This window comes from Neophocaena asiaeorientalis, unplaced genomic scaffold, assembly GCF_003031525.2.
Source record: "Neophocaena asiaeorientalis asiaeorientalis breed wild unplaced genomic scaffold, Neophocaena_asiaeorientalis_V1.1 scaffold79, whole genome shotgun sequence".
Lineage (NCBI taxonomy): Eukaryota > Metazoa > Chordata > Mammalia > Artiodactyla > Phocoenidae > Neophocaena > Neophocaena asiaeorientalis.
In genome coordinates, this window is record NW_020175402.1 from 3,814,262 (window position 1) to 3,826,774 (window position 12,513).

The 12,513-nt window shown below is 43.7% G+C and overlaps 1 protein-coding gene across 4 annotated transcripts in view; it reads left to right on the forward strand.

The window, feature by feature from the left end:
* Nucleotides 1-7: 7 nt before the first annotated feature.
* MAN1C1 (mannosidase alpha class 1C member 1) overlaps nt 8-12,513 on the forward strand; it is a 134,201-nt gene continuing 121,695 nt past the window's right edge. For all 4 annotated transcript variants that reach the window (XR_003006129.1, XM_024766859.1, XM_024766860.1 and 1 more), the window contains exon 1: nt 8-612. Coding sequence is in view for 3 of the 4 variants with exons in the window: in XM_024766859.1 (XP_024622627.1) it covers nt 73-612 (540 nt within the window). In the remaining variant the exon portion in view is untranslated. The remainder of the gene's footprint in view (nt 613-12,513) is intronic.

Genomic DNA, 12,513 nt, shown 5'->3' on the forward strand with positions numbered 1-12,513 from the left:
GAAGTGTCTGGACTCCCAGGGCCTCAGGGGCCCGGCCGGATCTGACTGTCCCCAGCCCCGTGCCCGGCGAGGATGCTCATGAGGAAAGTGCCCGTTTTCGTCCCGGCCTCCCCGTGGGGGCTGCGGCTGCCGCAGAAGTTCCTCTTCCTTCTCTTCCTCTCCGGCCTCGTCACCCTGTGCTTCGGGGCCCTGTTCCTGCTGCCCAACTCTTCTCGCCTCAAGCGCCTCTTCCTGGCCCCCCGGACCCAGCAGCCCGGCCTGGAGGCAGTGGCCCAAGTCGCCGGCCACCCCCTGACCCGCGAGCAGGAGTCGCCTCCGAACCCGGCCCCCGCGGCTCCAGCCCCGGGTGAGGACGACCCCAGGAGCCAAGCCAGTCCCCGCCGCAGGAAAGGGTGGCTGCGGCGCACCCGCCCCACCGGGCCGCGGGAGGAGGCCACGGCGGCTCGGGCCAGCAGCGCCACGGCCCTCAGACCGCAGGAGGGGAGCATCTCCTCTAGCTTTGACTTCAACGCCTTCCGAAGCCGCCTCCGCCACCCGGTCCTGGGCACTAGGGCCGACAAGAGTAAGGAGCCCCAGAGCCTAGTTCAAAGCCAGCGGGAGAAAATCAAGGAGGTAAGGACTCTTCTACCCGCACAAAAGAAAAGACCCTCTTGTGCTTCCATCCATTTCCCCTGGGCCCAGTCACTCCCGGGCTCCCTGCTCTACTCTAGGTCCTCCAGGCACACTCTGTACCCTCCTCCCTCCTCCCCAACTTCCCACCTTCACTCCTACCTGCACAGTTTTCCACTACCGGGTTCAGTTAATCATCCGCACCCCCGATGGTAGCTGAACCACTGGACCAACTTTCCCCCACCCCCCGACTCTGGTCTTTCCAGTCCAGTCCTCAGCCCAGGTGGGGCCTGCTCCCTCCCTTTGTGGAGATGTTTTAATAAGATTTTTGTGGCGTTGCTAGTTAGGCTTATTAATGGACACCCTTTCTGTTTGAAGGGGCCAAGAGCCATGTTGTTTCTCACTCTGTGTCTTTAAATTGTGACATCTCCCAACCCCCTTTAGGATCTGCTACCTGGAAAGCCAGGATTTGGGGGGTATTTGGTGACCTGCAAGTGTTTTGCAGTCTAGCCAGCAACCTACAAGCCAGAGGATGTTGTGCATTCTTGCTAACTGTTTCTATTGAGCTTTGGAACAACTGCACGTAATTGCGTGTGATGCAAGGAGCAATGATCCCTAAGGCGGTGGTAATGTCACAGAACCTCTGAGGTTATTGGCTTAGTGTAGCAGGTCTTGGACTTGCTCCCTGTAGGGATTGTACCAGAGAGAGGTTAGAAGGATCACTTTGAGTCTGAATCTTAGTCTTAATTTAAGAAACCAAAAGCAAACGCAGCCTCACTGTGGCTTGAAGACAGTTGCCAAGCCACCACTGATAGCTAAATGTTCTGCTCAGTCCCTGTTAGAGCTGCCTACTGTTGGAGCCGCCTGCGCAAGGTTTTTGCCCAGCACTGCAGAGGGGGCTGCAGTGACACCCCCGGGCCACGAGGGGGCTGTGGGCAAGCAGTGGGCCAGGGTCTCCTCCCTAGAAAGGAGAGGATGCTGCCCCCATCCCCGTGGACCCAGAATGAAAGGACTGCTTCTGCCTGGACTTCTTGGTTTGCTGCCGAGCAGTCAGCAAGTCTGCCCTGATTTCCAGGGAGAGCAGGCAGCAAGAGTCAGGACCTGCCCTGTCAAGACCTGCTCAGAGCCAGTGGAGAGCTTAGCTGTCCTCCTCTCCTTGTCCAGTGTATCCTGTCTCCCAACGCCCACCTCTCCCTACTTATCTCTGCTGTTGTTACTCAGCCTTCTTTGCTAAGCCCTGTGGAGACTCTATCTTAACCAGCAATCACTGGACATTTTGTGATGTCAGTAGAGGAAACCACAAAGACGAGTCCTTGTTTCCCGAGTGCAAGCGCACACTCTCAGTTTCCAAATTCTTGTTGAAATCCCAAAGGTTAATTGAAGCCTGGAACTTGCAGTCGCTAAGAGAGGGGCATCATTTCTCCCCCACTGTTTAAGGAGCTGTGTTGTTGAATACTCACCTGAACCACCCCAGCTCCCTTTCCTAAAGCTGCCTCTGAAAACATTAACCCTTTCAGACCTCCTTGGAGGGCAGTAACCCGCAGTGAAATTACGTTTAAACTATATGCATGCAGTTTTTCACGGGGTGTAGAGCTGCCGTCAGATCTTTAAAAGGATGCCCCAAAGGATTAAGAGTTACCTACTGCCCCCTTCAAAAGGTGCTTTCTGCATTTGCTTCTAGATATGGGACCCATTTCTGAGAGCCTGCGGTTGGAAGCCATGTGGGAAGGAGGGTGGGCTGTCTAGCGGGGGACCAGGTTCTGCCCCTCAATACAAAGAGAACCTCCCTTGTGGGCAGAGGCTGGGGGTGGTGGGAGGTGTGGAGACTCTTCTTTGCAGGTGGATGTAAAGTAACACAATGGGTGGAGGTCTGTGTTGGTTGCCAGATGTCTGGATCTTTCTATCTGGCATCGCTGTACACCCCTGGTAGTAGCCGGAAGCCTGCTCGTCTATACCTGCAGTTGTTCAGTGAGCCCCCTCTTACTATCTTGAAGACGTTAAGCTCCTCAGAATGGAGGGGACGGGACTATATACACTATTATATTTTGAAGCCCATTTTCTCTTCAGGCTTCTTGAGTTTGGACCTCCCCCGGTCCCCAAACAACCTGAAAAAATGTGGGGCAGAGTGTTTGTTTTAGCTGTTAACACAGAGTTAACTTCCCTGGTGTCCCACCTGATGAGGAATGCAGTTGACAATTGCTGGAGGATGTCTTTATTTCCTTCTCATTTAAATTTCTATCTGTGCCATGCCCATGGGTAGATCATTTTAGAAAGGTGCCTGTTTTCATAAAAGGGACTGTTGCTTTCCTCTCTGGCTTGTTTTTTTTCCGGGCATGGATTGATTAGACCCCAGGAGCAGAGGGACAGCTAGCATCAGATAAAAAGGGCTCTGTTCTTATAAGATGAGGTTTTTAAAGCGAAGGTAAACTTCAAGAGAGACTCAGAGAGGGTGATAAATGAGAGAGAATAAAGATTGGACACTTGGGCTCTAGAACAATGAAGCATACTTATGAACATTCTAGTTTGAGAGATGGACATGGGCTCAAGGTCTCTGCTGATAAGATGGGCTGAAGCTGCATGTTCTGGGTGTAGACACATCAGGAAAGAATCTGTCACTAGAACCAACATTTTCTCCTCAGTTCGCAATTTTGGAACCTTGGAGGAGGCAGTGTGGTGGAAAGGGTAACCCGGAGTACATTGATTCGAGTCTCAGCTCAACTGTCTGACTTTGGACAAGCCACCTCCTCTCCTTCCTGGACCTTATTTTTCCTTCTGTAAAATGGAATGAGAGAGGGGGGAAGAGGCTGGTCACAAACTCTTGCTTCCAGACCTGGCCCCTAAGTAGACTGCCAGTCTGGCCAGGGACTCCATAGCAGCTGGGCTTTTCCCAGCTCTGTTTTCGGCATGTCTTAGTTCCATGAAGTAAGGGGAAATGTTGTGTTGTTGTTGATGATGGTGATGGTGTTCACTGTTGTATCCCTAGCACCTAGTCAAGAGTAGATATTCACATAGTTGATTAAGTTAAGTATTCCTCTCACCCAGATTGAACTTTAGAGATGGGATTGAACAGTGACAGATCCTCATCTTGGGATCATGGAGAGTAAAGGGATTGGTGAGAATGAGAAACGGCTTGCTAGCAGCCTTTCCTTTCAGATCTGATGATTATATAGGAAATTATTGTTATAATTATTTTAGGGGACCTTGGTCATAGGTGGGTTTCTCTTCAAGTTCAATAGACTTTTCTCACACATGACAAGAGTTGGGAGTGAATAGCTTGTCAGGGTTACATCCCAGTGAAAGGTTTCGCACTATGTTGTGTCCTACTAATGATGGTTGGTTGCTGATCTGGAGCACCTCAGTTGTCCCTTCAGGGAAGGGAGCTTTTGTTAAAGGGAATTGGGCAGAGTAGGGCTGTGAGAACATAGCACTGGAGTGGGGCTGCCCCTAGCCCATAGGAAGAATGTGGATTGAATTTTACCCCCATCCCCGTCCCCTCTGCCCAGTGCCCTTATGCACCACTGTATGTGGCAGTCGCCCTGAGTGTCCAACCTGTGTTCAAGTCCTTGCCATGCCATCAACCCTGGTCTCAGGGGAAAATTCCTGTTTATCACTGGGCCTCAGTTTTCATGGTAAAATGAAGAGACTGGCATTTAGGGGAGCCTTTTCTCTCCCTCGCTCCCACCTGTTTACTCTTTTGTTTATGGATCTGCCCAAGCACCTAGAATAGGATATGACACTTAGTTGGAGCCCAGATACTTAGTTGGAGCCCACAGTGGCTACAGGAAAGATCTATAAACTAACAGTTAAGGTTACCGGTGGCAGAAGCTGGGTCTTCTTCCTGAGGGTACATGGAATTCTAAGAGTCGTAGAGTAGGGGCCACAGCAAGGTTTGGGGGCTTGGCTCTGTGACCCAAGAAGCCTTTTAGAAGTTGCAGTAATTTTCCAAGTGCAAGTCTAACTTAAAGGGACTGGAGAGGTGGCAGCCGTTTGTAAAATCTTTCATGTCTGGATAGCAGGCATCTGGAGGATGCCCGAATCACCCTGGAGTCTCTGAGACTTGGCAGGGAGTGCCCCAGCTCTTGCCTTCCATGTCTGCTGTGTTAAGCCTCCAGGATATTGCTCGTCGTGATATGTGACTATGTCTGAATAAGTCATCTTGGCAAATGATCTTTGCTCCCCATTTAATGGGCTGGTTCGTTAGTCATGTGTGGTTTCTCTGTGTATCTGATTTATCACTGCTAGTCCCAGGGACAGGTAGAAAAATTAAAAGGCTTTGTGTTCTTTGTAGCATGTGAATCTGAGGCTGTGAGATGTTCAGGATAATTAATATTAGGAACACCTCAGATTTAAATAGCTTTCCTTCGAAGAGCTCTGTTTCAGTTGAAAATCCACTGAAGATTTTTCGCCCTTGTCCTTCAGTTTCTCTCTTGTCCTGCTCTATGATACATTTAATATAGACGGGAAGATTGCCCTATAGTAACCAGACAGGTCCGTTGGGAGACCCTTACATCATAAGCCCAGCTATACACTTCATTCTTCTTCCTTAGAACTGAGCACTGCAAGTAGACCAAAGCTCAGACCTTGTCCCCACCAGGTGTGTGACTTAACGCCCACAGGTTGGGTGGATCTCTGCTTTCACTGTTAGCTGCACCATGATTTTAGGGACTTGGTGCAGGCATTCCAAGAGCAACTGCTTCTCAGGCCTCACATCCTTAACTCCGTCTTGAGTGTTAGCTTTAGAAACAAATAGTACAATGACTTTTAAAAGTCAGCTGCTTATTTCACACTGTAGTTAGCAGGGCGGGTAAGAACATAGATTACCCTGCAGTTTTCAGAGTGACTGATTTACATCTGAGCTCAAGAAATGCCTTTTCTCTAGCTCTTCCCGAAGACTGATCCATTACTCCACCAAAAAATAAATATTGTGATATATATCAGGCATACTTTGCTCAAAGGACTTACATCTTTTCTCTTACTGAAGAAAATAAATCAGGCTCGCAGATTGGAAAGCCCCATGCAGGGAAGCTGTTTGGTAATCTAGGTGGGCAACGAGCCTGTGGGTACTGTCTCTGGCGTGGGGAAGGTGCCTGAGTCTGCTTCCTAAGTCAAGTCAGCACTAAGGGAGGTGATGGAGACTTCAGGAAATTCTCTCGCTGCCTTGCTTTCTTTAGCCAGGTCAGGAAAGACATAACAACGGTATTATGGACAGGATTCAGGAGAGCATAATGGGCATTTATTACATTAACTTTAAAAGAGGGGCCATACTTGGAGCAGGGATGAATGTCATGAACCAAGGATTATTATTATTCCAGTTCTGTGCATCTGCAGTCCAAAAAGACCAGGCTCATTCGAATAAGCTCTGGTTCTTGATTCCCCACTAACCTGGGGCCACGGCCTTACGCACAAGTATTTGCATAATTTGGGGAAAACAACAGACTTTTTAAGCTCTGTGTTGTCATGGCAGATGATGGTAAGAAAAAAACTGGAGATTCCTTAAGGACTTCTGAGGACTCAAGGACCTCAATCCCACTCCCCTTCCCTCTTTCACCCCCACTAGGCTCTGGGGGCTAGTTAATAGCCAAGGCAGTATGGTTTTGTTTCTCTTAAATGCAGGGTGTGGCTGAGATCGCTGTCAGACCTGTTTTTTGGTGTCTCCATCCCCAAAGAGAACTGAAGCCACGGAGACCATAGCTGCCATCTGTGGCCTCAGTGTGGTGGTCCAGTTGTAGGTATTTCTTCCCTTGAGAAGGCTGTTTTCTAAGATTTGGGTTGAGGGCTCTCCAAACGCAATAGGCAGGTGGTCAGAACAGCTCTTACTCACAAGGGGGTCTGAGTATGTCTCTTAACTCTGAATTTTCATTAATTAAAGGCTAAGACTAGGCAGGTTGTCCGTCTGTTTTAGTGCAGTACCAGAGTGGTAACTTTTACAGAAGAGACTTGGGCGTATTGATTAGTGTCCTAAATAGATAAGCAATAATTATGCTTTCACCTGGCATGCTCTGGGAGTCAGTTGCTCTACAGGCGAAACTTGTAGGCAAATACCTTTCACTAAATAACAACCATTTTCAGTGGCTGAATAATAGTATATTCTTCTCCCCTCGTTCCACCTCTGCCACCATGACTTGGGGTCACCATAAAATCCACTATGCAATACAGCATGTCCCATAGCGCGTGATGAGTCATTTAGGTAACACTGCCGGCCCCTCAATGACTGTGTTTTGTGTTCTCATCTTATTTTTTTTTTACAATGACTCTGTGATGCAGGTGCTATCTATTTATTTCAGTATAACTTACAGATAGGGGAATGCACAGATCTTAAATACAAAGTTTGCTCGACTGCAGAAAACCGTATAAACCACACCCCTACGAAGATATAGAACATTCCCATCATCTGAGAAAGTTCCCTCTGCTCCTTCCCAAGCAGTCTCCCATCATCCACCCCCAACCACTGTTTTGAGTTGTTGCCAGAGATTAGTTTCACCTGTTCGAGAACTTCAACTAAATGGAGTAGTATAGTATATGCCATTCTGCTCAAAGCTTCTTTCACTGAGGCTAATGTTTTTGAAATTCATTCATGTTGTGTGTATCAGTGTTTCATTCCTTTTCATTGTTGAGATATATTCTGTTGTATGAATATCCCACAATTTGTTTATCCATTCACCTGTGGTTGGACTTTTTGGTTGTTTCCAGTGTTTGGCTATCAAGCTGTTATGAACATTTTATGCACCATTCTTTATGTAGGTATATTTTCATTTCTTTTGTGTCAATATCTAGGAGTATAATTGCTGGCTCATAGAGTAAATGTATGTTTAACTTTATAAGAAACTGGAAACACTTTTCCCAAGTAGTTAGACCCACCAGCAAAGTGTTGAGAGTTCTGCATTTCCATCAACACTTGGTATTGTCCACATTTTTAGGTTTAGCCATGATATTTGATGTGTAGTGATATTTAATTGTGGTGTTTTTAAAAAAATATTTATTTATTCATTCATTCATTTATTTTGGCTGGGCTGGGTCTTAGTTGCGGCATGCCGGATCTTCATTGTGGCGTGCAGGATCTTTAGTTGTGGCATGAGGACTTCTTAGTTGCGACATGCGTGCAGGATCTAGTTCCCTGACCAGGGATCGAACCCAGAACCCCTGCATTGGGAACGTAGAGTCTTAACCACTGGACCACCATGGAAGTCCCTTAATTGTGTGTGTGTGGTTTTTTTAAATTAATTAATTAATTTTTAGTTTTGGCTGTGTTGGGTCTTCGTTGCTGCATGCAGGCTTTCTCTAGTTGTGGCAAGCAGGGGCTACTCTTCGTTGTGGTGCATGGGCTTCTCTTGTTGTGGAGCATGGGCTCTAGGTGCGTGGGCTTCAGTAGTTGTGGCACACAGGCTCAGTAGTTGTGGCGTGCAGGCTCCGTAGTTGTGGTGCACAGACTTAGTTGCTCTGCGGCTTGTGGGATCTTCCTGGACCAGGGCTTGAACCCGTGTCCCCTGCATTGGCAGGCAGCTTCTTAACCACTGTGCCACCAGGGAAGTCCCCTTAGTTGTGGTTTTAATTTTTGTTTCCCTTTTAACTATTGATATTGAACATCTTTTCATATGTTTATCTGCCATTTCTTTATCTTTCTTTTAAGTCTGTGTTCAGACCTTTTGCCCCCCTTTTTTAAATTAAAAAAAAATTGAGTGTTTATTGTCTTATTGAATTTTAGAAATCCTTTGTTCATTTTGGATATGTCCTTTGTCAGATGTATACACTCATGCTCTATGGTTTGTCTTTTCATTTTCTTAATAGTGTCAGTCAAAAAGCAGAAGTTTTAAATTTTGATGAAGTCCAGTGTATCAATGTTTTCTTTTATGGTTAGTGCTTTTGTGTGTACTTTAAAAAAAGAATTCTTTGTCTACCCCAAGGTCATGAAGATGGTATCCTTTTAATTCCAGAAGCTTTATCATTTTAGTTTTTACACATTTAGGTCTCTCATCTGCTTCAAATTAATTTTTGTATATGGTGTGAGGTAGGGGTTGAGGTTCTTTATTTTCATTTAAATATCCAGTTGTTTAGCACCATTTGTTGAAAAAGCTTTCTTTTCCCCATTGAATTGCTTTGATGCCATGTTAGCTTAATTTACTATATGTATGTAGCTGTATTTCTGGACACTTGTGTTCTATTGATTTGTCTTTATGCCAATTCATACTATCTCTTTTTAGTGTAATTATTAGTATGAGTGTGAGCTAACCGTGTTTTTAGCGTTCTCATTCATTTTTTTGTATCATTAATTTTTTATTTTTTTAATTAAAAAAATTTTATTGGAGTATAGTTGATTTTCAATGTTGTATTACTGTCAGGTGTACAGCAAAGTGAATCAGTTATACATATACATATTTCCACTCTTTTTTTAGATTCTTTTCCCATATAGGCCATTATAGAGTATTGAGTAGAGTTCCCTGTGCTATGCAGTAGGTCCTTATTAGTTATCTGTTTTGTATATAGTAGTGTGTATATGTTAATCCCAATCTCCCAATTTTTCTGCCCCCCCACACCTTATCCCCTGATAAGCATAAGTTTGTTTTCTAGATCTGTGACTCTACTCCTGTTTTGTAAATAAGTTCATTTGTACCCTTTTTTTAGATTCCACATATAAGTGATATCATATGATATTTGTCTTTCTGTGTCTGACTTCACTTAGTATGACAATCTCTAGGTCCATGCATGTTGCTGCAAATGGCATTATTTTGTTCTTTTTTATGGCTGAGTAATAAGCCAACCATCTTGCTATTTGTTTCCTGGGGTTTTTTGGGTTTTGGGGGTTTTTTAAAGTTTTTTATTGAAGTATAGTTGATTTACAATGTTGTGTTAGTTTCAGGTGTACAGCAAAGTGATTCAGGTATATATATATATATATATATATATATAAAACCTTTTTCACATTCTTTTCCATTATAGATTATAAGATATTGAATACAGTTCCCTGTGCTATACAGTAGGTCCTTGTTTCAATTCATACTGACTTGATGCTGGGGCTTTATAGTAAGTCTTAAAAACAGGTAGCATGACTTCTCCAACTTTGAACTTCTTTTTCAAAATGGCTTTAGTTATTATAAGTCCTTTGCATTTCTGCCTACATTTGAGAATAAGCATGTCAGTTTCTATGAAAAATCCTGCTGGGATTCTGATTGGATTTACCTTGAACCTATAAATTGAATTCCTCTGAACATTTCTTTTAGTGTAGGTCTACTGGTGACAAATGCTTGCAGCTTTTGTTTTCTGAAAGTGTCTCTATTTTGCCCTCCTTTTAAAAGGGTATTTTTGCTTGATATGGAATTTTAAGTTGACTTTTCCTCACTTTCTTTACATGAAAGACCCATTGTCTTGTAACTTGCGTTGTTTCTGATAAGAGATTAGAGTATATTCCCCTGCACGTAATGTCTTTCCCTTCCCATTGGATGCTATTAAGATTTTCTCTTTATTTTTAAGTCATTTGATTATGCTGTGCCTAAATGTGGATGTGATTGTTTATCCTTCTTGGGGCTTGTTGAGATTCTTGTGTCTATAGGTTGATATTTTTCTTCAAGTTTGGAAAAATTTTGGCCCATATTTTTCCTACCCTAATCTGTCTTTCTTTTAGAACTCAACTTACATATAAGTTAATTTGCTTGATATTTTCCTAGAAGTCACTAAGTCTGTGTTCATTTTCTTTTCAGTCTTTATCTCTGTGCTTTGGTGTGGATAATTTACATTAACCCATCTTCAATTTCACTGAACTTTTCTTCTGTAATATCTAATCTGTTGTTAAGCCCACCCAGTGAATTTTTAATTTTCAGGTATTTTTTTACTTCTAGAATTTCCATTTGGGCCTTTTTCATTGTTTTGGGCTCTCCAATGTTTCACATCTGTTCACGCATTGTTTCCAGATTTTCTTTTAAGTCCTAAGGCGTATTTGTAATAGCTTTCCAAAAAGTCTTTTTTTGCCAACATCTTTGTCATCATCATTGGGTCTGTCCCTGTTGACTGTTTTCTCTGTGGTTATGGGTCACATTTTCCTACAACTTCATGTAACACTAGTCATTTGTAAAAATGTTATGCCAAACATTGTGAATGCTGCCTTTTTGAGATTCTAGATTCATCTGCTTTTAAGCACTTTTTCTCCCCTCTTTCTGTTAGGCTGTCAGCTGTCACTTCTTTTGGCTGTCAGGATACCTGCCTCTGGCTGCTTTATTCGCTACTCTTCCTATTTTGCTATTTTCTAACCTGCAGATGGCTAGGAAACCATTCAATCTAGCTTGTTAGCATTATATATAAAGTACAAATAAGCAGACCTTGAGTAAGTCTCTGAAGACTCCTGAATCAAGTGCACAAACTTTACTGTGTATATTTTGGTATAGATTAGATATTTAAAGATTCCTATTTATTTTTGGTAATTGGTATTGGATGCATGAAATATAATTTTTTGTTGAAACTATATCCTGAATAGATACAGTAATACCTCAAAGGGTATCTAATTTCTGGTTGATGTCATCTTAAACTATTTGTGCATTTTTTGCTCATCTGCTTTTAGGTGTTAGAAGAAATATGTGCTGATATCTGTGATGTTCCAGCAGTCTCCATTAGTGCGGCTTTCAGGATTTTTTAATCTGTCAAATATTTTCTCTGGTCTCCCTACCTTAAGTGTAATGATTACTTTTTAAAACTTTGTTTGTAAATCCCCACATTGAAAAAAAAAAAAACTATTTGTATAGTCCAAATTGCTGATTACTGGTCAGACGGAAGCTAAATATATACGGCTGAAGGATTTCCAAGGACTCTTCTGTGGGATCTGATCTCCTATCTTCCCCTCACTCAGGAAAGTTCAGTACGAAGTAAATGTAGTGTTTCATTGCAAAGGCTACCTTTAATTTCACTTGTGTCACTTGGAGTGGGTGGGAGTGTTGAATTAAATTTACAAATCTCTTATTTAAGATCCCTCTCCCCCATTTTCATTCCTGGAATGAGCTTTTAAGAGGTTAAACCTAAACTTTGCCAAGTAAATGCTGATCTCCTGGGAAGACATTTTGGCACCTTTTTTGTTTTTCTGTACTTGTGTTCTTGACGTAAATCAGCAAATCTTCCTCCTTTCCAACTCTCCCAGAAGCCATTCTCCATGTCTGTCACATACCTTACAGAGCTCTGGAGTAGCCTTGGTTTTTAATTATTAGGATCAGTGGGAAAAGAAGACTTGCGTTTCTTGCTTTCAGAACTGGACCTTTTAGAGAACAACCGATAAGTATAATCAATTTTGCTCCTTTAGAGTATAAGGAAACCCTTTATAGAGAAAGGTTCATGTTTTGACAGAAAAATAGCTCAGTTTAGAGACTTCTCTAGCAGTGTCGGATACAGGCCTTTTGGGGTGTGTGACTACACAAAGGGCAGAGACTTCACACTTCCGTAGTCTCAGAGGTGGTCTTGTGTAACAGCCACCCTATAATCATGGAGGGAGCTCTGTGTCTGATTATTGATCCTTGAGTAACTAAGAATGGTAGCAGAGTGGTGTCCATCCAGATGGGACTGAGGGAGACAAACAACATTAGACATTTTCTGTGATTAGGCACTGGATTCGATTAAGGCATAATTAGATTCTCTGTGCTCTGAGTAAAGGGCTCTTAAACTTGGCCCAGTGGGAGCAGAATTCTGGTTTGTCAGCCCTGGAATTGAAGTTTTCTTGCATGTTAGAGAAGAGGTTTCTGACTCTCTGGCCCCTGTACCATCCATTGTCTTTTAAATTCTCCCAGGGAGAATTTCCAGGGGGCCTGCTTAGAGGGCAGTGGGGCCTGGACTGGGCTAATACCTATCCCCTCGTGGACAGATCAGATCAGAGATTCCTTGTGTGTATTCTTAGTAGAGCCCTAGCATCCCGTTAAGAGTTTAGCTGGTCCCCAC